We start from the raw sequence: 23,962 nt of genomic DNA on the forward strand, positions 1-23,962 counted from the left end.
TCCCCTTTTCTTTGATCATCCCGTCCCGTAACTGAACATTTCACTCAATACCGACAGCAATTCTTTTTTATAAGCTATTAAGAAAACTATGCTGACGTAATGTGATTTCTGCTTTTCTACCATAATATAACAAATATTGTGAGCCAGAGTCTGAATTAAATAATGCTTTAGCTCATGTGGCAAGTCAATTTTCTCCATAGAATATGTTTGAATCTGGTTTCCCAACAAAAAGTAAAAAGAAAACGTGGTTTTATTCAATTATAAACCAATATATTTAAAAAAGAAACGTGTAATTCACTAAGTGTCTTTTTGTACCATATTAAAGTCTGCTCAACAGGTCTCATTATGGCTTAAGAGGTTTTTTAAGCTTGGGGATCTGTTAGGTAATTCATCAATTTAATATCTGTGTTCATGTAATTATGTAATTATATGTAGATGCTTTGCTTTGTCATGTGCTACAAAGCTGGATGTGGGATCTTAAAGGGGCCAATCTGTATCCGTATGAAAATGTGATATAACATGTCATTTATGTCTCTGCAGAAAATCCAAAATGTTATCCCATACTCAGTTTCTGTCAAGGTTAATATTTACATTATAGCAGGCTGAGAGTTGGAAAAACACGCAATGTCACACCTTTTGTCAACACAGGTTTGCGCTCATACCTGAAAGAGGTCCGCTGAAGTACCAAAGTCAGGCGTGTGATGTTTGCAGGTGGTTGGGTTGTGTAATAACGTTTTATGTTCGGGTGTGGTCTGTCGGCAGGATTACGCAAAAAAAAATACGTAACTGATTAAATTGATATTTGGTGGAAGGGCGGGCAGGTTTTTTTTTTTATTACCGTTTTCAATAATAATTTGGTGCAAATTAGGATAATGCCCTGGATTTTGTTAATTGAAATAAGTACAGGGTCTCTGCAGGTTTCAACAAGTCAAATGTAAGACTCTTTAAAGACCTTAATGAATACAATTTAAGATCCATTTCAAATCCATACTGGCACAAAAGTACAAAAGACATGAAGGAAAATTGGAGCCACAAATCATTGAACTTGCAATTCGGCTTAGCTGTGGGCTTCCATCAAGTTTTCTCCGCGCACAGCACACTAGCTAGTGGTGCTCGATCAATTGTCCCCGGGCAGCACAGGTGGCCTACTTTAGTTCCGTGTGGTAGTTATGTTATCGCATCCTCAAAAATAGGAACATTTCAAAGTGAGACTGAAGTTTATGCACTTTTTAAATAAAAGTAACGTTACTAGATTTTTAGAAACCTTTTAAAAGTGTATTTAAGACCTTTTATGAGATTTTAGGCTAATTTAAGACATTTTAAGGCCTTAAATTCAAATTATTGGATTTACGACTTTTTAAGACCCCGTGGACACCCTGTAGTATGTTATACGTTATACATTCATTAACATGTTAATAAGGGAAAAAAAAAGAAATATAGTTATGATTACCAGTTTCAAGCAACATGAAGATGTCGTCAATCATGAAACTGGATAGATCCAGTTGACTTGCATACATAGTTTCTTAAAACTTTAAATAAATAACCTGAAACAATTTACGTTTGACAAATAGTTTTGTTTCAGTGTATGGCTGGAAAGGTTAACAGTTGAATACATCATTATTCACCCATTATTTTGATAATTTTGTAATGTTTATCTTGTGCTCTGACTTTTCACGTCATGTTTACGTGACTCCGGACTGTAAAAAACGAGTTTCTAAAGTAACGCTAAACTTTAAAAACAGAGACACACATACGCAGGACGCAGGTACGCTGGCGATTTGTAGCGCCGCTCTTTTCGTTTGATAAACAGACCGCTCCAGTTTAACTGTAGGCGCGCTAACGGCGCTAAAAGGAGCTAATGTAGCTAACGGTGCTAACTGGTAAACGGTGCCCGGACTCCGGTGCCGCGGCAAGTAAACATGACGTCACACGCGTCATGCGTTAACGTCGTTAACGTGCCCACTGATGTTTTCAGAACATCAATCATTTTGAGGTTTGGAAAACACTGACAAACACTTTTCAATATTTTCTGAACTGAATAATTCAATAAAGACATCATCAATTAAGAACAAATGTATAAGCTTCAGCTCTTGTTAAGATACATATTTGGAAAAAGAAAGACTTCAGTTTTTCTAAAAAAAACAAAATTATTGGTTTATTAATATTGTTTGTACATCGCAAACACTATAAGAGCAGCAGAGGACCAGAATGTGTTGTGAGTCATTATGTTTGGTTGTGTGAAAGGTCTGTGTTCAGCAGCAGGTCTCTGCCTCTCCTTTGTTGGCTCTGCTCCAGTAGCATGAACAGCTCTTCAACAGTGAACAGACTTGAACATTGCTTGAACTTGAAATTTTTACCCCTCAGCAAAGGCAAAGAAAGAAAAAACAAAAACAAAAAAAAACAATACACATGACAAAAAAAAAATTTCCTTCCTAGTGCCCGTGCTTGTCGAACGACAAGTGATAAATTAATCTATTTGGATGTTGCTCATTTCATATAAGCTAAACCAGCGTCTCCTTCCATTCAGAGTTTCACCACATCCTTTTCTGCCTCACATGATGACTGAAATAATGAAGTTCTCCCTCTTCTACTCCACTGCCCCCCTTGGGTAAACAGTTTAAAAGTGCCATAGAATGTAACCCCCCCTCCCCTCCCCATACACCTTTTTTTGTCTTTAAAAGGTATTCCTCAATGCCTTTTCAGAGGTCTCTTAACCAGTGAAAACAAATGTCGTAATAGTTTAACTTCACAATATTGTTTATACAAGAATTTAAGCCAATCCTTTTTCTTACAGTATGTACAGTTCCGCCCCTTGTCCTCCCCATCCATGGGTACATAAAGACACAACAACCCTACTCTACATAGGTCCAGTTGTTCTCTGAAATGATATATTAGTTCCTCAGTTTAGCTCCATGTGCCTTCAGCCTTTTAACTCCCACTTCTCAGTGTCCAAAGTTCTTTTTTTTTTTTTCACGTTGCCAGCAGTGTGTACAGTAGTGCTTTAATGTGTGTAAACTCGAAAGCATCAGCAGAGCAGGTGTCGCTCACTCTTCGTCTGTACAGACCTGAGAGACAAAAACAAAGCAGACAGCAGCTGTAATGAAACGTTCACTTTTTGGTTTGATGCGGGCGGCACGATATTAGGAAAACATGCGACAGTGTGTGAGGTTTAGGTGAAATGATTTACATCAGACAGAAATGGGACATTAAATAAGTAATTTTTCTCAGTGCACCATCATCTGAATGTATGGATTATTAACGCATTGGCGTTAACTCATTTCTTTTGGTAGTTTCGGTGTTTACATCAGTCATAGAACTATGTGGGTCTTGGAAAATCAGTCAACATGCTGTAAAATGGCTATTGGCCAATGAGTTCATGATTAAATGAAGGCGACCATAGATTCTCCTGCATGACTGGAAGGGAAGGGTGAGGTGGGAGATATTCAGCTGCAATGTGCAACTTGACCAATAGATGTCGCTAAATCCAACACACCGTATCTGTAAGGATTAAGGGTTTTAGACCCTGGAAACATCTCCCAACTGAATTGTAAAAAAAAATTATGGCTGCAATGATTAGTCCAATCTTGATCAATCACTAAACTGATTGACAAGTATTTTGATAATTTATTTGCTCCATATAATAAAGAAATCATTAAAATTAAATAGTGTTGGTTTGTGAACAAAAAAAACATATGTTTGAGGTTTAGGAAAAAACATAATTTCATAATTTCCTGACATTATAGGAACCAAACTGATTGATTAATCAAGAAAATCATGGACATATTACTACATAATGAAACTAACTGTTGTTGCAGCCCCTAAGATAAATAAAATATTTCTTAACAAATTAAATTTTACCGCAAAATGTCTCACCATTAAACCATTTTTCTATTGTATGAGGGTGTTGCTGTATGGGGGGGTTTAAGTAAAGTGTTCTCGGCCACAAAATTATAAAATAATAATTAAACCAATAATAAAACAAATATCTTCATTAAGGAAAGCTTGTGGCCGAGCAAAACAGACACAATGTACAATAGAAAAATGTAATGCAAACTGACTGAAGTATCTCTCACCTTGACAAATGGGTGGTCTAGCAGCATGCTAGCTGTCCATCGGCGTTTGGGTTCACTCTCCAGACAGTGTCCGAGGAAGTCCTTGCCCTCAGTGCTCAGCTTCTCTGGGATGGGGGGTTTATGGCCCATGCCCACTTTGTACATGATCTGGAAGTTGTGCTCGTACTCGTGCCAGGGTCTCTGCAAGTGCATCAGCCATTTTATGTATCGACTTATCAAATGTTCAGACTAGTTGGTCTCTTGTCTGCATTTGCTGCAATAACCTGGTACATTAAATTAATACAAGAATATGCATTTTGTCGTCTCCTCTCCGAGACATTTTTCTTAACAGGAAGTAACCTTTAATCACACCTTTTTAATCACATTTTAAATTACATTATTTCAAAATTCACAACACCATCTTGACCACAAAGCAACTCTTATCAGTGTATATCAATTGGGAACTGAATGAATGCAATGAAAGTTACTTTATGGACTTTGGAGTTTTAGATTTATCTAAGTGCAATAAACTTGAGGTGTACTTTACATACACATCAGTATTTGTACTTCGCAAATGGACGGATGAATAAACCAGGCTGCAGCATTAACATATGCAGTCTAAAATGATCCAGGCAGAGTATGTGACACAAATAATTATCTTCTCACCATCTCTTTTTTTCACTTTTTGACAGAGCAATTGATCTGCTATCTTTTTCCTAAAGTCACATTGTCTTCATTATTCTGCATATGTGAGATAAATGGTAAATCCATTATGCTCTGCAATGAACGTGTTAACACTGACACCTCTACCTTTAAGAATTAGGCACGACACTTTAAGTCTTTTCTATCATGACTCACCTTTCCCGTCACCATCTCAATGAGGACGCAGCCTAAACTCCAGATGTCTGCTGCTCGTCCGTGACCTTCGCCCTTTGCTCTAGTGATGACTTCAGGTGCCATATATGCTGATGAAAAGTGAGAAAACCATGTTACGGCACCAGAATTGAATAAGAAGCAGTGTTAACGTACTGCTGTATGTGACAAGATAAGAAATGAAGACATAAGCTGAAAAATACATACAAAAGTTAAAGTAAACATGTTCTTATTCATGCAATAATTGTTCTAATACAACTTGAGACAGCAGGCTCTAAACCAAAATATTAGGCCACAGTGACCCCTGCTGGTAGACTGTAACCCTACACTACATAAAAAGCACTTACCGGCAGTTCCCAGTGTGCTGTTCACCTCACCAGGCATGGTCTGAGTGTTGTTCCTTAACTTGACTGAGCAGCCAAAGTCTCCCAGCTTAATCAGACCAGCAGATGTCAGGAAGATGTTGGCTCCTAATAGAAAAAAAAGAACACAGATGGCCTCAACAATTTGGACAAACCAAGTTCACTAAAGACGTTTCTGCATCTCTGATAAGGAAAAACAAAATAAGTGCCACTGACCTTTGATGTCACGGTGGACTATGCCATGCTCGTGGAGGACATTGATGGCTGTAGTGGTCTGTTTACTGTAAAGCCTGATGACGTGTTCTTGCAGGCCCAGTCTGGACACCTCCTCCAGGGTGCCCTCGTCACAGTACTCCATGAAGATGTACATCTCCTCCTACAGGAGAACGAATTAAAGTTTTTACCAATCAGAGTTTGTCAATATAACATCATAAGTGATGACCGAACTGATTTCTCTATTACCCGATGGAGCTCAACGCCAAAGTATCGCACAAGGTTTGGGTGTTTGATGCCTTCGAATATTTTCAGCTCGTCGGCAGTCTCTTTGATTGTTTTGTGATCATTTGGCTGGAATCGGATCTGGGTGAAAAAAACAAAAACATATAAATTACGTTATTACTATTTGTGTATTTATGAAATAAGTAGAATTCCTTAGAGCGGCCACACAGTGGAGTAGTGGTTTACGTTGTTGCCTTGTAGCAAAAAGACCCATGTTTGTGTAAAAAGTAGTGCTGGGCGCGTTAACAGAGCTAACGCACGTTAATGCATGGCGCGTTTCCATGACGACTGACCGGAAAAAGACGCGAGTGACGTCATGTTTATGTGACTCCCGATTGTTAAAATTAGTCTCTAAAGTAACACTCAACTTTAAAAACAGAGGCACACATACGCAGGACACAGGTACACTTGTTATTTAAAGCGCTGCTCTTTTCGTTTAATAAGACAACTCCAGTACGACTGTAGGCGCGTTAACGGCGCTAAAAGGAGCTGACGCAGCTAATGGAGCTAACTGGTAAACGATGCTTGGACTCCGGCATTTGAATATGACGTCACACACATGTTTTAAGAAGATTAAGATGGAGTGAGAGATAAGGTGACTGTAATTATTATTACATACTAAAGAATATGTGTTTTTTATATATACTTTTCGGCATTAACACTGACCTCATCAGGACAAGTAGTCCACATGGAGAACAAAACCTGGTCCTAATGAGGCAGAACCTCATTTCTTAGGGACTGGTTGAGTTTAGGGCTAAGATGTGAAGTGTGGTTAAGTTAAGGTCAGGGTTAGAAATGAACCGGTTAAGGATACCACTTTCTCAGGATATACCAGGAAATTATCTTTTTGTCCACATCACCCAGCCCTATTATAGTTATTATAGTTCCAGTACAGATAAATAATTGCAAACCTGCTTGAGTACATACCTCCTTCATGGCCATTAGCTCTCCAGTGTCAACATTGATGCAGGTGTATACCTTCCCATACTGGCCCTCACCTGTTACAACACAAAAGAACACAACAGTTGCTGTATGTGCATAAAAATACCTCACATCGTTATAGCAAATACAATCACAAACTTGTCATACCTATCTTATTGCCCCTCTGCCACTTGAAGGTCACTTTCCTGAGCCCGACATGCATGACGTTGTCGTAGGACTTGGGTGTGTGGCACACTTGGCCGATGATGTTGCGCTGCTTCATCACGGCGTAGCGCTTATCCTCAAATTTGCGAATGGAGCAACGGACGGCCTCCATGGGGCTTTGCCGTGCTGCTGTGTCTAATTCAGTGGAAGAAATAAAAAGATTAGTTACTTAAGTCAGCACGTGGTCTGGTCAGTCGAATGTGTTTCATCACTCATCAATCTCACCCTTGGACTGGCTGATGAAGGTGAGGAGCTCCCAGCTTCGACGTGCAGTGCTGTTAGGATCTCCCTTAGGATATGAGGGTTCTGGAAGGGAAAAAAATCAACTATGCTGTTCTGCTATCAGGTAGATTCAATTTTCAATTTGGAATCAAACCTTGTGAGGTACCGAGCACACCCACCTTCTCTGTCCTCCGTGGGGCTGGAGTGGCGGCTCAGAGATTTGAACTGTAACTCTGCTGCTACAGACGACAGATGGAAATTGGATCCCCTGCAAAGACATGAGACACGCGCTGATGCAACACTGTGGTCCAATCATAAAACCAATGCTTTTCATGGATTTGTTTAAGTCTGTAAGTCTGGCAGTTGCTCTGTTAATGGACAAATTGATGCTCAGATGAGGGTTACTATATTTTTATGCTTTTGATAGACTTGAATACACTTAAGGAGTTCCCTGATATTTAGGATATTTAAAATGCTTCTATTAGCATCTTTGTGTTATAATAAACCTGCAGGCAAATTGTTAGAGATTCTTCATTTTGAGATGCTTTTAGGGGAAATCTCACCAGAGTTGTGCGCAAGATGCAATTTGCACACACATTATAAACACACAAAACCAGAGCTGTGTTTTTCTTGAACAATCAGGTGATGTCATTTGCATTATCTCACAACCAAAGATTAAGTTCACCCACCAACAGTTGAGCATGCATTAGAGGCATTTGCAAGGTTACATCTCAAGAGTGCGTGTTCAGATTTCAAAAAGCACAAACAAACGTACTAGGGATAAAAAACTATGTGGCAGTGAATCATCAGCATTAAAGCAAGACTGATGTTAATAGCAGTAAAGAAGAGAGTATTATCATAGCCCAGACTTAATGAAGTACTGTGTTTCTCCCCCTACATTTTCACACCATGCACAACAATATCCTGTGATAAGACTTGTGTTTGGGTATATATCTGTGGTTTGGTGGAACTGTGGTGCCTCAAGTATTCCTTAAAGTCCATTCTTAGTTACATTTTTAACTTAAATATATGTCACATCCATGCATGTTATTTAGATGCCCATTTAAAATTTCACATTTCAGGTAGAGTGCAAGGAGAAATTACTCATTACTCAAACAGTCGAATAAAACTGGTTCATTTGGTACAAAAAACATATTTGATGCTTGTACCAAAGCCTGGAAAGCAGACTTTTCAGATACAGTAATTTAATTTTCCAAATGTAGACAGTTTTTCTATGAATGATTTAAAAAAAAGTAAAAATGCAAACACTACAAGTGGAAGAGTATGATATAAAATGTGCCTCTACATGAGAGCTAATAAATGGGCAAAATTTCCTTCTCATCACCGCATGAAAAGAAATGACTGATTTCACACATGACCAACTTGAGAAGATTATTTTTGGCTCTAAGCTGATGACTATTGCCAAAAGGAAAATGAAATGAATTCTCCTGAATACAGAGCAAATGTCCTGCAAATATAACAATGTTCTCCTTCCATTGTCAGCTGGCTCATTTTGTTTCCTGTTGTATCTGGGGGTTTGTGTTTTGATAACAGTTTCTACCAAGTGGCTGTGGGGGGGGGGCAAGGCTACCTGACATCACTGGGGGTGCTGCCTGGAGCTTTGGTGTGTTGGCTGTGTTCCCCTGGGCCCTGAGGGACGGGGCGAGGGCCGTTGGGGAACAGCTGGTTCCGGAGATCGCAGGGTAGACTTCGAGAGCTGTGTGGTGAAAAGACAAACTGAAGAGCACTGCCCGGGGGAAGGTGAAGGTGGCTGCCGTGGGGATATGCTCACAGATATTTGTGTGTGTGTGACGAGTTGTGGCACACACATATACACACACTAATGATATATATTACATTATGACATACATGGCAAGATACACATACACACAAGGAAGCCCATGTAACACATACTTCTCTACGGAACAACACCAGTATTAAGCATAAAAAGCAAGGTAAAGAGGCACAATAAGCCATGCAAAGAGTATTAATAGTAAAACACAGAAGAAAAACAAAAAGTGTAAAATCTTCCATGACTTACCTGAATCCTTCAGCATTAGGGATGAACAGGTTGGGGTTTGGTGGGTCACTGTGGCAGCGAGGAACTTTTACGGGCCGAGGACTATTCCTGGGAGCTGAATAGAGAAAAAACACCCATTTAGTCAAAGCGACACACAGCCACAGCAAACCTCAAACAGACTATGCATTGATCGAGGAGCTATAGAAAGTTAGCCTGATGTGGTGATGTCGGAAAATTTGTGAGCATGGGAGCAAATGTTATGCACATACAGCAGCATTTCTTAAAATAGACAAGCTGCGGAACACTTAGAAGAGACAGAAAGAAAGGAAAATATGAAATAATATAAAAATCAAAGTCAAGAATGATGCATTTAAGATGCTTTTTAAAAACATGTTCTGTTCTGAAGACAATTCCAAAGTCACACTTTGAAGAACCACTTTAATATAAACACACAATTTGTGTCATGTTTAAGGCAATATGTGATTCTCCACAGTTGGCCTGGTTTGACTTAATGTTCCTTATTTCACCCACTATACAATTTGCCCTATTACTCAGAAAATGTCTGCTGAGCAAACATGCTTTTTTTTCCAAGTAACACTCGACTTCACAGTCATATCAGCACACATTCACATTTGCCCAGAGAAACCACAGTTCTTTACTGATGGCCATAGAGAGCAGCGTGTAGTCGCTCAACGCAGAGTGTAACCAGTGGAGTCATGCATGTTTACACTATAAATAATTCTCTGCCATTCTATGAGAAGATGACTTTAATTACATTGCTGTTTTGTGTCACCTTGACAACAAACTTGCAAAAGAATGTAAACACTGTAAACAAAAAGCATGAATTACAGATGCAGAAGTGACTTGTCTTACCGATGTACAGGCCAGTGACCGGGCTGTGGGGTTTTCCGATCACATGTCCAATACATTCATTCATCAAAGCTTGTAGATTCTGGAGGAAGAAATGCAAAATGTACAGTCAATATTTAATACATGTCATACTTTACATAAACCTGTGCAGACATGTAATATCGAGAGGTAAAAGAGGCCATTTACCAGGAAGTCATCCTCAGGTAGTGCTGATATAAAGGCAGGTTCAATGGCCTGAAGAAAATCAAAACCCTGAGTCGCCCACCTGTAGATGCAACACAGTGATTAATCAGTGGGTCCCAAAGCTTCCTGCTACTGTTTGTTTTGTTATTTTTGTATTAAAAGCATAACATTAGTCAATCTACGCATCCTAACAGTCATTTTGGGGTATTAGTACACGTCAGTCAGGTTATAAAAAACCGAAGCATATCAGCTGATTGAGCGGTGAGGAACACGGATCTCATATGCGTGATTCATGAACAGATCTCAGCATCTTTTCTCTTGAGGAAGTTGCTCTAAGCAGCTCCTTGTGCTCTCCTCTGTGGGAACAGGAAGTAACGTGTCACGCCACATGCAGTCGTGTTCCATGTAATGGCTCAGAGCATTCAGTTCTTGTCCAATACGGAGAAAAACTAAAAGGCGTGTATATTAATGCTGTGGCCATTACATGGAAACTGTATGTATTCATGTATTTTTTCCAAGTTAAAAATAGCTGTAAAACAGTAAACAAGAGGGCAAATGGGGCTTTTCTCACACAATAAAACCCCCTTTAACCACCAAGAACAAAAACTTTTTTTATGCTGATTGAAAAGATGGTTTCCTGATTTATATATCAAAAACCAACTGCACTTGTTAATTGACTGACTGGTCAGTGAGATTAATGACTAACTTTTTGCAGTAGTGTTACAAAAATCATAATTGAGACATGTATTGATGAAATGCTGGTGGTAAGGCCTTACCTGGGCTTGGTGCCCCTGCCACTCTCGCATTTGGTCAGAACATAGGTCATCCATTTGCGGGCAAATGCAATGTAGCGCTCACCGATTCTCTGCCTGAACTCTCCTGACATCAGGCGCACAACCTCCTTATGGTACTGTATATAACAAAAGGATAACCACCTCAACTTAAACACACCAATATTACAAGGTCAACTTTGCATTATGTTGAGTCAAAGAGATGTTTGAACTCTGAATAAAGTCCTTCCGTGCAAATATATCGTGAGGTGCAGGTCACAAATCTTGCAGGCTCTCACCTCAAAGGCAAAGTTGTAGCCTTGTATCATTGCCTCCCTGTAGTACTGATGCAGAGTGGCTGACTCAGACTCCTCCACCTCTGCTTCGAACTCTGTGGTGAACATGTATTCGACTCGTTCGATGGCAGTGCTGATCTTGATGCAGAGCTGCAGCGCCTCGTCCTGTGGCAGGAGAGAGAGGAAAGGTGAGATTTATTTTTGGTACAGATTACTCCGAGTCAAATAAGACATCGCATAATACCCTCGACTGCAAAGTTGTGCACCTGCAGCAGGGCAGCAAACCTGTGGGTTTGAAAGACTATACCTGTGAGTTTTACTGCAACAGATGTCAAACTTTTCAGAACTCGTTTTGACACCTGGTCAAAATGTGACCCTTTGTCTTTTTACCACATAGTGTTAGTAGAACAGAAATTCACGGTAACTGATAGCAGGTGGTAAAAAAAATATTTAAAAAAGGACACATGTCTTGACAACAGCAACAACATGAGCTGGAGTTTTTTTTGAACAAGTGTGTGGCTTGTGGTTTGGAGAGTACCTTGAGCTCCTCCAGAGCACCTGCGATGAGAGGCTGACTCGACGTTTGCTCCCGGCTGAGAGTGAGCACATCCTCCATAGACTGCTGGAAGGCCTTCCGCTGGGCCACCAGGTGAGCTGACTGCATCACGATGAAGAGCATGTTCTCCACCTGAGAGCACAGTAGACCAGTGGGAGGCTTGGAAATAGCATGTACTACATGTACTATGAGATTTCTACTTAAAACAGAGAATTTGGGGAAAAGATAACATTTCAATGTAACATATTGTTACTCACTCACTCACATACCTTCATGGTGCTAAAAGTGTCAACAGTTTCCACCTGTGGGACCAGCTTCAGCGACTCTCCGTCCCACTGAGCCCAGTCAGAATCAGTAGTGACGTCAGTTTTGTGTTTACTCATCAGCAGGTAGGCCTCGTCATCGGCTATTTCCTCCGGCTCTTTGGAGCAGTCTTTGCCGGCTGCGGCATTGAGAAGCTGCAAGATGAGTGGCCGCTGATTCATCAAAGCACAGGGGACGAAAACCTGGAGCTCTTCCAAGCCTGGGATCTGAACCTAAGGAGGTTAAACAGCGCATAAGTGACCCAAAGACAGAGATGAGGAGATTCACCGTGTGCAAAATTTACAGAAAGGCAAACACCTTGACAAAGTTTCTCTTCTTCAGCACTTCAAGGAGACAAGGCACCCCGTTAGTGATAGTGAAATCTGCAGCGACTTCCAAGTCCTGCAGAGAGGAAAGAAAACAAGGTGTTTGTCAGAACACAGAGAGAAAACAGCATCCCTAAATAAACTGCTGTTTATAATGGCAGGTCGTACCATTTTGTGCACAGGCATGTTCTACGCTTGTGTCTGGTTGTCTTTTAATCCCATACGAAAATTCATGTTTTAAATGTATAGGTTAAAAAAAGGTGGAAAAAGTCAAAGAGTATTTCAGATATTTTATTTAAAGACCATATTGAAATCATTTCCTGTATTCTCTCACCTTGCGAAGCATTTTGGCGAAACCTAGAGCCTTGGACGCTCGCTCCCGGGCCTCGTGGAACAGCTCTTTAAGTGATCGACTCGTCTCAATAACGGACCGTCTAGAAGAAACAACATTTTTTAAGTTTAACACACTCCCACTGGGAGCACAGACTATATTAATGACTGGATGAATAAATAAAAAATCGATATCCATGGTATTCTATTCTCCTTACCTGATCTCATCTGAGGCTGAGCTGTCATCTGCGCTTTCCCAGAATTCATTACCACTTTTTTGCAAACCAGCATCAAGGAACTCCCCAGTGGATTTGAGCAACATCCCGGCGATGTCACTGTCAAGTATAAACGATGAAACTCTTGAGTTGGGGCGGTTTTCAGTGTCACACTGATTTGCAAGTAGATCAAATGATATATATAATAATATATATATTTATTTTTTCCATCTTCAATACATTACATGGACTCACCAGAAAAGCTTCCCAGACTGGGCCTCCCCACCACGGATATAAGGAGTGATAACCTTGGTGAAGTTCCACTCTTCCTCTAACAGATTCTTTAAGCTGTGAGAGGCCTGAGGCAGCTGCTGCAACATCTGGATCCAACTGTGCATGTAGTCAAAGTAAACCTGCAAAGAGAGGGACAGATATTACCTTTAAATAATGCACACATTTCAATTTCTACAATATTTACCTATTAGTAATCGACAACTAAATTAATAATGAACTATTTGGATAATCAATTTCCTAATTGATTAAAAAAATAAAATAAAAACTATTTTCATAATTTTAAGGACCACGCAACTAATTGATTAATGGAGAAAATAACAAATTAATCCATTATGAAAATAATCGATTTTTTAGTAGTTAAAATCCTAAGCCTCTCTCTATAATGGTTGAGAACTTACCTCAAGCATCTTGTGTAGATCGTCTTCAAACTCATCAATATTGGCGTTCGTCTGCACGCCCTGAGCATAAGTGACAACACCGCGTAGCATGAACTGATAATACTGCTTCATCAGAAGACCACCTTTGAGAACCTCCTTACACTCGCGCACCAACTGCAAAGCAAAAATACAATAGACATTAGCTCTAAAATCATCATTAGTAAGTCTTCAGAGACAGTGCCATTCTATTAAATGGTAGCAATAGTTGTACCAGCAGCACAGAGGAGTCATAATTGTCTAAAAAGCGCTTGCCTGTTTGATACTGAGCAGTGACGGCTCTCCTGCAGGCCTCTGTTCAAGTCGCAGTTTAAGGCATTCGTGAATGACATTGAGGAGGACTCTGCACAGCACAAGGAACGCTGGCCGGAAGGACGGGAGGTCCATGTCCATCAAATCCTCCCAGGACACCGGGTCTGCTCCGAGTTCCGGATGAGCCGGACCGCTGCAGGACTCGTGGCGTGCGAGCTCTGGCAGGTAGTCACTGTACAGCATAGGATCTGGGAAGTCTGCAAACTGGAGGTGGAATAGAGGTGGAGGGAAGTTAAGTCAGCCAGTTCATGTGTTATATAATCATTTTTGTTGCCATTTTATCAATATCTCTTGGTTTTGGAGTGCAGAATATAGTAAACACATTACTTAAAAACATACAGTCCTACAACTATTACTTATTGTTGCTCCATCACATGGACTAGATCTAAAACTGTGCAAAGATGGTTCCAGAACTGGTGGATTTCATGGAACTGCAATTTCAGTCTCCTATTCCTTACAATTTCTAACGTGTTCACATCCCCTCAGGTACATTCTCAGTAGGGCGGCAGTGTCTGAACCTCATTAAACTGCTCCTTTAAATTGAAACCCAGACACCTTCATTTTAATAACTTAACACTTTTGGATTTCCTCAAGCGTATTCTAAAACTTTGTATTAACTTGATCAGTAGTTCCCTCAACAATACAAAAGCAACATCATCATAGACAGAAGTTTGCTAATAAAGAATGCAAGACTGTAATCATTACAAGAAACACTATCCTTTTACAATTTACTGAGATTTGGGCCAGTAACTTGCCACAATGATATTAAAAACTGATTGCAATAGAAAAATGACACCATCTGCTTTTGTTTTATCACACACTTGTGCAATCTATGCTACCTCGAGTGGCTGCTTAAGTATCTTAACTAGTATTTTACTACTTAATGCAAAATGATTAAGAATAACATTGTGATTATTTAGTAAGCAGCTTGCAGATGTTCTGTTCTCACCTCCAGTGCAGGTGTGTGGTGTAGAAGTGCCGCTCTGGACCGCTGAAGAGAGCGGTCCATCAGTTTATGCAGTCTGAGAATCAGTTTACGCAGGCCCATCTGTTTCAGAGCTTTATCCACAAACGGTCTGTAGATGGCTGTGGGGCACGAAACTCCCCCTCCCATTTTTGCCTCTGCACTTCCTACAGTGGCAGTTGGGAGAAACTCGTCTTCTGACAACAACAATCGGGCGAATTTAGGAGTCAGGGAGGGAGACAATTCTCCATCTGCTACATGACCTAATTCCCCCTCCTCTTCAAGATCCCTGTCCTCCCCTTCACTTTCAGCTGTAAAAGTCGCTGTCGAGTCACTCTCCTCATTGTTCTCATTCTCATCGTCTTCATTGCCACGGGAGCAGCGAGGTGAAGGGATTTCAAAGACAGGCCATCCAATACGGGATAGATCGTGGAGGCCCAGCACAGTGGCCATAACTCGCAGCTTCTGGTTGAGGTCCTGGGTGATATTGAGCCACAGACAGAGCGCCTGCACCCTGCCCTGGAAGTCTCGTGCTGCATACTTCTCATAGTCCCTCTGCAGAGCCTGCAGTGAGGGATAGAAAGCCTCCACAGACTCCAGCAACTCCATGACCCGCTTAACCTGCTCAAAGGCCAGCCGCTGGCGCTGAAGGTGTTCCCTGCAGTCAGTGCCAGGACCCAGAGGCTCTGCTGCATTCATCGTAGTCGAAGGACATGAGTTAAATCCCCATGGATCTACTCCACAGTGGTTGGTCTCTGCTACACCAGGCTCCCTCTCCTCGTCAAAGACTAAACCTGAGATGCTCTGGTAATCCTCCTGGACCATTTGAGACCCTGAACACAGGGCACCTCTCAGGCTGTCATAGTTGACCTTAAAGTGCAACACCTCATTGATGATGTCAGGGATGGCCTGGCGGGCAGTGAAAAGAAAAAGGTCTTGATCACTGGTGGAGCGCCGTGCATGCCAAGCCTGCAGCTCCAACCAAATGACCTCCTTGTTGTGTCCCATGAAGGCTGTGTTCTCCAGGCCTCTCTGCTCCTTCTCCTTCCTCTTAGAGGACATAGATGTGAGCTTTAGCAGCAGGCGCAGAGTCTCAAAGAACTTGAGGCGGTCAGCAGGACAGTCTGTCCTGGAGGTCTGGCGGTGGGTGCGGGCAATATGTGGCATTGACACAGGCAGTTTGCCACTGCTGCAGCCCAAACTCAAGTAATGCTTCCTGGGATCCATGAGGCCACCGAATGGGCTCGACTTTGAGAGTGGATCCAGCATGAAGGATTCTTCAAAGGTTTTCTTGTGGTCTCTCTCTGTGGAGCGCAGTGTGGCCCGATTCTTTTTGCCCTGCTTGTAGCTATGCTCCTCTGGGGTTTCCACTGTCCTGTGACTCTCTCTCACAACAGACGGGCCAAGTTCCACTAAAATGGAAAAAAGGAAACACTTTCTACTACTTGTAAAATAATGACATTTATTGATTAACATATCTGTAAATCATAAATTTCATAACTTACCCTTGTTAGGAGAACGTCCAGCACTCCTTGCTTGGCTGTTCCGCTGATGTTTGCCAGACATGCGTTTCATCTGACGGTGGTTATAGGGAGGTGTTGTGCCATACACAGTTTCTTCTTCCTCACTCGGAGTGTCCCAGGATTCATCCACCTCAGAGTTCTGTTGGGATGCATCTTTCACTGGCTTGGACTCCCTGTCAACATTTAGTGACATTAAAGGGGACATATTATACCCTATTTCTCCAAGTTAACCTAGTTCCCTGGTGTCCTAATGAAAATGTCTGTGACATGCTTTGATCAAAATACCATAAGGATGAAGCATCACAGCAATTCATTCACCCTGCCAAAACAGCCCTGTTCAGAACACTCGGTTAAGTAGTATCTCTTTAGGTCCACCATAAAAAAGAAAAAGAAAAGGTAAAACCAAACTTAAGGGACAGGAAATGACATCAGCCACAGAGGCTACTGGGAGCTAACAGCAGATAGCATTTGGAAAAGTGATCATTTGCAGGCTCTAGCAGGCACATTGCTGTCATATATAACATGTATCCACTGGACAGATAAATCCTGTGAGGCTGGAAGTTTGTGTAGGACTCTGTGCTGCACTGTGGAGCCAAGAATAGAACGTTTCACGGACTTCCGGGTTTTCGGATACCATTGCCCTCGCCAGCACTCTTACGTGATTTATGGACAAACGGAACTCCGCGAGACAACAATTTCAGGAATTTACCACATTGTAGTGTCCCAATGAGAGCGGAAGTCAACATCGCATGTTTTATATCCTGTACTTAGACTGAGGAGGACCACAAAAACATGAGTGAGTCATCTTTTTTCACATTTTGCCGACTGATAGGACCTCCAGAGTCGCAAATATAAGGATTTAAATGATTAAAAGTTGATTTTGCATAATATGTCTCCTTTAAAACAAAACCAGTGGGAACAAACTATCAACATGTGAGAGATTACAATCGTCATACAATAACTGCTACCTGGAAGTGAAGTCAATGCTTTGCCATTATGAAACAGTTTCAGTCCTATCACAAGAAAACTCATGGAATGTGTGTACATGTCTAAGAGTCCTGGGTTTGTTCTACTGAAAGACAGACTGTCACTGTGCAGCAAATCTCTTTTAATTTCACAGCAAACAGGTTGCTAAACTGCAGACTAAATGGCTGCTGCAACCTACAACAGACTGACGCGTTGTCTGTCCTTTGGAGACCGACTGGCTGCCTCCCAAATGTACAGCAACTATCCTGTGTGCATGACCACAGCTGTCCAGACATGGGATAATAAACTGTGGGCACCCCCCATCTGTCCAGGTAAACAAAATGGCTCAACGAGAAAGAGAGAAATAGTAACCCTCATTAACTCTGTCTGCTAAGTCATCAACCTTTCAGGTTTACATAGAGCACTGACACTCTGTGACTGTAGGCTAAATCTGAGTCAATGCAAAACAGCATATCACTTTCATGCAATTGTAGTGAATCTCATCTAAAAGAGAAAGAAAAAAAAGCATAATGCAAGTGGCACACTTTTCCGGATTACAATGTCACAGGCTTGTGCCTTAAAGCCTTTTGGAGGGGTTTTTAATAGGATTAGAGAGAAAGGTCGGGAAGGCCTGACTCCCCCAAAGAAAAACAAAAGGAGAAAGAAGAGGAAAGGCATGACAAAGGACGTCCCATATGCTGGTCGCCATGTGTTCCCCCATCGATCATCTCATTGAAAAGCATTCCCCAACACGTGCCCGTTAGTGTCTGTGCAGACAGGGTTGAAAGGGGCAAAGGCTGGATCACTTTCACCGAGCGGGTACGGGTGAGTGTTAAGGGAGGATGGTTAATCTGGAGGTCACTTGTGCTTCAGCTTTTCAAGGAGCCACACGTATTGTCTAGACCTCTAATGCTATTCTGCTCCAAAGGGGAATCTGTCCACACACACACAGTCCAATGGGGGGCAGCTGTAGATCTACACACAAACCAAACCAACACCTGCTGCAATTCCTGCAACTTTACATGCAATTAGATTCCAGATTTAATCAAGAATTCATGGACAAAACACACTGCAAAAATGGCACCGACAGCACCACCACCACCCTCATAACCCAAACAGTGTTGAAACTGCAGAATAACTTGCACTTTCCTCTATGAGTGTATTGTATGGAAAATTGTGAAGGGGCTTGTTCTGCAGGAGCAGCACACCACAGTGATCTTTTCAGTATGCAGGCACGAGACGGCACAGTGTTACAATAAGGGGTTTAGCATAACAGCAACAGAGAAGCAGCTGTGCATGCTCAATAAAAAGGCAGGACAGGTATCAGGAAACGGTGTGTTAAACCACGAACATCAAGTGAAAGCTATTAACCTCCCACTGCGTACGTTGCTATGATCAGATTGTGCACACATTTGTAAACATTCCAGTGTGTGCATGGGTGTGTGGTGTCAAAGGACAGAAATAGCAAATGCATGAGAGAGAGGGAGTTTTAAAAAGACCTGACGCAGAACGGCATGACTAAATCACTGAGGAATGACAACGGAACCAATGACGCCCTCTTACTGCACGTCAGTTTGTTTGGTTGCCATGAGACACTACCACAAATGCTATGCAAATTTATCTGCCGATTTCCTTACTGTTTTCCCAGCAAAATGTACTTGCAGGCTGCCTAGAGGAAGTGACTGGCCTGCATGCCCTGCACGCTAAGGTCTTCAAGCTGTCCCTGCGTGGCTGCCACTAGTGACTTATCACTGCAGATGGTGTCTGGCTGCTCTCAATGGCTCATCTGATGGCTCACTGGGGCTCTAATAAAGGCCAGTGGAATGCTCGAGCCCCCAGGCCGAAACACTGAGTGCATAATAAACAGCACAAAATCGGGACTCTTTTCTGTATGACGACTGAAGCAATGTTACCAAGAGCTGCCAGAGTCAGGGGGGCTGACCTTTGACACCAACCATCCATACCATTGTACCAGGAAGGGGCGCTCTATTGTATAGCTGTGACACGTGGCCTGTGAGGCACACAGCTGAATAGCACACAGCTGGTTAGTGAGCACACTTGCTCACAATGTCCAAAATAAAAGGGGAAAGGAGGAGAAAGGGGCCAAAGTTTTCAAAGAACACAATTTCCACTAATCGGGTCATGCTGGCATAACTGATGCTTGGTGGACTAAATCTAGATTTTCATTTACACCCTTCCACCCAATGCACACACAGTAAACAGGATGTGTCTGCTGACAGACCAAGGTTGACTATTGAGCAAAAACATAATACCTGAGTGTGCAATGTGCATGTATGCTCCAAAATTCCTGTGGCAGTGTGCTTCATTTGTGCAACTGTGTTCACATCTGACCTGCAGTAAAAGTCCTGATGAACAGGCAGAGCTGAAGCAGCAGTCACAGTGTGCTCCATAGGCTGACTGCACTCCGAAACAATGCACACAACGCACTTAACCACACCCCCATATGGAGCAGTTCAACGCTGCCAGGAGTGGACCACCCAATCTCTCCAACATGCACGTGTGCAATGCATACTTCACATATACGAATGAGGACTCTGCTTCAGGGATACGGGTCAGAATATGCAAAAAGTTACTCTCATTCACAATCAGCAAATCGGCTTTTGCAAAAACGCTTAACCCAAGGAAACATAAACCGTATTCCACCAGTAGAAGCTCATGACATTTACCACAACAAATCACATGACCCAAATTAACTAAATGTAGACACTGCAGACTAAGCAGCATGAGGTAAAATGTGACTAATGACACGTTTTTCTCCTTACTCCAGTTGCATCATAAGTGCTATGCAGGCAGTTGTCTTTTCCACTATTAAAAAACAGCAAAACCTTTGCTGAGTTCAACTCACTCTTCTCTCTCTTCTACAGTTAAGCACAACATATTACCAAATCTAATCAAAGAATTTGTGTTTCTGCAGCACTTAACCATCTTTGCCTCCCATCTCTGTTACCATCTGACATAATCTACCTCTGCAGCACTTCAGTAAAATCAAGTGCCACAGTTATAGCACTTGCAAAGATCCTATTGTTTCAAGGAAGCGACAGATGAGAGTGACAGAATGCGAGAGCAGCATTAATTCCTCTAAAGCAGGTGTTGAAAGAGACAGGATACAGTTAGGAAATGCTAGAGGGCGGTCCATCTGTATCCTACAGCCTGTGCTGCTGGCAAATGCAGGCATTGATGAGCTCAGCCCCACAGGCGTCTCCAGGGCTCCATCCACTGTGCACAGCGCCACCGCATCCTGAAATCCCTGGAATGCCTGTCAGCCACAATGTCTTCACTATTGACAAAAGACCTCTGTACTTGCAGCCATAGCGATAGCCTTCAATTCAAGCAAGCGCACAACTCCCCCCTTCTCAAAATAGTTGACAATGTAAACATAACAGTACACACACGCATCGAGGTCAGGTAAAACGATGTCTCCGTTAGAAAACAAACAAAATACTTTTTTGAATGTTTGAGGCCTGTTATTTCACTCTGAAATTGGAATGCAATTAGAGAGAGTCGCCTGTACACAACACAGGCTGAACTAATGTGTCCCTGTAAACCACCGTCTCGGCAATGAAGCCCTCATTATGCGCAGCTGTATGTTCTGCACAATTCCATTACTATAGAAACTACAACACACAGCAACATGCTGCAAGCACTTATTATTTGAGCTTTGCAGGTCATAGTTTACCTCTCACCACAAACTTTACTTGCTCTCAACAACAAAATGACCATAAAATGTCTCATGCCTCCAGCAATAGCATGACATTGCTCCATGTTTTTCCTGTATGTGACAGTGCTGGACAGCAATTACATAAACAAGACCAGTATTGCATAATCATGCAATATGTGCGTGTGTGCTTGTTTTTGTTACCTCTTTAGGACCTTGTCAGGACCAAAAGTCCACACAGTGATCTAAGCCTGAGGCAGAACCTTATTTTTTGAGGCTTTGGTTAAAGTTAGGATTAAGATGTGAATTAGATTAGGTCTGATTTATAAAGTTAGGGACAAGGCTTTGGATAGACTGTCCAAGTAAATGAACGTCAATGCAGTGTCCGAGCAATAATAGCTGCACAAACCTGTCTATACTTATAACTGAGTGGCCACAAGGTTGCAGGGAGAACAACAACTGGCTGGTGCTCAGTCATTACTGAAGAAGAGAAAGGAACAAAAGGAAAAAACACACACTCAAATGTGCTCAAAACCAGAATTATGGAAGATGACAGAGCTGATCCAGCATGATAAAAGCCTCAAAGTCACTCACAGTCTCTCTGCAGACAAACAACTGCATGTGAGGAGGAGGGAGGACAGGGGGGGAAGACACAACAGCAGCAGATTCCTGAGGGTCTGTCGCCAGCGGTCAGGGGCAAACACTGCGGCATTTCGATTAGATGTGGATGTGCGCATATGAGGGAAAACCTCTAATACTGTCTGTCTCTATTATGTGAGTGTGTGTGCAGACATGCAGTAGCCTTGTCGCCAAACACGCACACATACACGGCGAAAGATATGTTTCTCCACGTAATCTGCAGCAGACAGTCAACTAAGTTGAAAGGCTGCGGGCAAAAGAATACACAAAAGCGTGCGAATTAAGTGCACAGATTGAGTAAGCGCATAATTCCGTGCTTCGGCAGTGAAGTGTGAGCCGACAACAACAGAAGTCTAGCTCTCGTATTAACAATAACAGTGAGGCGCAAGGCTAGCTAAAGCCAGCGAAAGTGTCTGCCTCGGTACAGTGAAGAAATGCACAATATTACAATATCAAACCAACAACAACACACTTTAAGGTCCGTCTCACAAACCCACAATGCAACACACGCTCCAGTGTCGTAAACTTTATATTTGCGAACTTGTTGGTGAACAATACACTGACAAGCGACAGCTAACAGGAGACGGCAGCTAGCTTGTCCCCTAACATGTTGCACTGTTACTAGGAATAGTTCGTCTTGTTACCTTAGCATTTGGCGGACATGTTTGCCTCCCTCTCTAGCAAGTAGGGATTTAAAGACCGGCTAAAAATCCGCAGCGGAGTGCGTACAAAAATGTTGCTCCAAAAAAAAGTTTGCAACTCTCCAGCGGTGCAAATGCAAGCGACTGCACGCGCGCCACTATTTGGCAGGAAAGCGACTAGTGAGGGATGAGCGCGAGCGCTCCCGTGCAACACTGACTCACGCTCAGCTCTCTATTTGGCAAGCGCGAGGTCCTGATGGTGTAGGGTCTGTTCAACAAAATTCGCATACCTGCTGGGCTTGTTGCGATCCGGAGGCTCCATTGCAAGGCATCGGGTTCTGGTTTCTAACCGTGCATGGACTCAACCATGTCGAGGCGGTTTCAGGCAGACTTTGCACCGCTTAATGTTTGCAAAAGATGCGGATTTGTGTCTCTTTGAAGCACTTTTTATCCACCGGCACAGTCGACTCTCGCTAGCGCGTATGCTGTCGCCATCTTTCCGACGCTCATTGAGGAGGAGTACCACAGTCTTGCATTGCTACGGCAACTCGGAAGGGTCATGTCCGACCGGCCATAACTCTGCAAGCACAGATATGACACAGATTGTATGATGTCCTGAAAAACTGAATTAATCTTATTAAAATCACCTCCCTTCTGTTTTAATCATTTTGTCTCCTGTTTTCTGTTTCAATGATTAGAAGCTGTACTTTTTAAAATTATCTACATTTTCTGTTATGTTCCCTTAGTAAACGAAACTGTAAACACGGATGTCATGTTTATTTTATGCATTGTCAGTCAAGTTTGGGGAGGGGAAGTTTATACATTATATCGCCATATTACAGGCACGGTGACAATAAATTGCCACACTTATCGTGGCCCCCACCTTAGAATGTTTGCTGTAATGGCCCCTGCAGTGACAACATGTATATCGACTATATCTATCTGTTTGGCATAAAATTCAATTCCGTACATATTACTATACCTGAAGTCAGGTTAGCAGTACGGTAGTTAGACTAAAAAAATAAAATAAAAGAACAATGTAGTTGTGCAAAATTGCACTTTCACATTATAGTGTTCTGGGACCCCCTAGTGGTCAAATGTGTTATGTCACATCTATCTGTTCAAAATTGCTAGTGTGTGACACTATGTATAAATAGGATGGAATATAAATTGTTTTACATTTTACACTTTATTATAACATTTCATATTACATACACATGTATATGTGCTGCTGGCAAATGCATATATACACACATATAAAGAGAAATTAAAAACAAGACTAACACTACACAATACACGTATAAAGCTAATATATTCTGCTAAAGAGAAACTCCTTTTTTTAAAAAAAAAGGTGTCCCATGTGATACTTCTCCACTATAAATCCTTTAAAAGTGTAAATATTTTACAGATACTTGCTTATATACATATATATATATATATAACCCAATAAAAACACACATTTTTTTTTTCTTAAAAAATCACAATCAGATA

At 41.8% G+C, this 23,962-nt stretch overlaps 1 protein-coding gene across 1 annotated transcript; it reads right to left on the reverse strand.

Moving 5' to 3' along the window:
• Positions 1-2,775: 2,775 nt before the first annotated feature.
• map3k4 (mitogen-activated protein kinase kinase kinase 4) lies at positions 2,776-22,882 on the reverse strand. The gene is made up of 27 exons (XM_083897877.1): positions 22,762-22,882; positions 16,532-16,722; positions 15,012-16,438; positions 14,006-14,266; positions 13,715-13,867; positions 13,278-13,435; positions 13,026-13,142; positions 12,812-12,911; positions 12,470-12,553; positions 12,118-12,384; positions 11,831-11,980; positions 11,296-11,457; positions 11,003-11,136; positions 10,230-10,308; positions 10,047-10,125; positions 9,195-9,288; positions 8,745-8,870; positions 7,333-7,421; positions 7,157-7,237; positions 6,875-7,066; positions 6,713-6,783; positions 5,750-5,866; positions 5,504-5,663; positions 5,273-5,395; positions 4,911-5,017; positions 4,074-4,253; positions 2,776-3,065 (listed from the first exon to the last, which is right to left on the reverse strand). Exons 1-27 carry the CDS (start codon positions 22,791-22,793, stop codon positions 3,045-3,047), a joined length of 4,755 nt encoding a protein of 1,584 aa, XP_083754003.1. The 5' UTR covers positions 22,794-22,882; the 3' UTR covers positions 2,776-3,044.
• Between the last annotated feature and the right edge of the window lie 1,080 nt (positions 22,883-23,962).

The sequence above is a fragment of the Microchirus variegatus genome (genome assembly GCF_963457635.1).
Source record: "Microchirus variegatus genome assembly, chromosome: 11".
Taxonomy (NCBI): domain Eukaryota; kingdom Metazoa; phylum Chordata; class Actinopteri; order Pleuronectiformes; family Soleidae; genus Microchirus; species Microchirus variegatus.

Bases quoted from the DNA above. Each gene is read 5' to 3' on its own strand.
- map3k4 (XM_083897877.1), bottom strand. From the start codon at position 22,793: ATGGAGCCTCCGGATCGCAACAAGCCCAGCAG. The intron at 7,422-8,744 runs GTAGCCTTGCCC...ATGTCTTTGCAG, and splicing joins AGCACCCCCAGTGATGTCAG to GGGATCCAATTTCCATCTGT. The intron at 7,067-7,156 runs GTGAGATTGATG...CCACTGAATTAG, and splicing joins CTTCATCAGCCAGTCCAAGG to ACACAGCAGCACGGCAAAGC.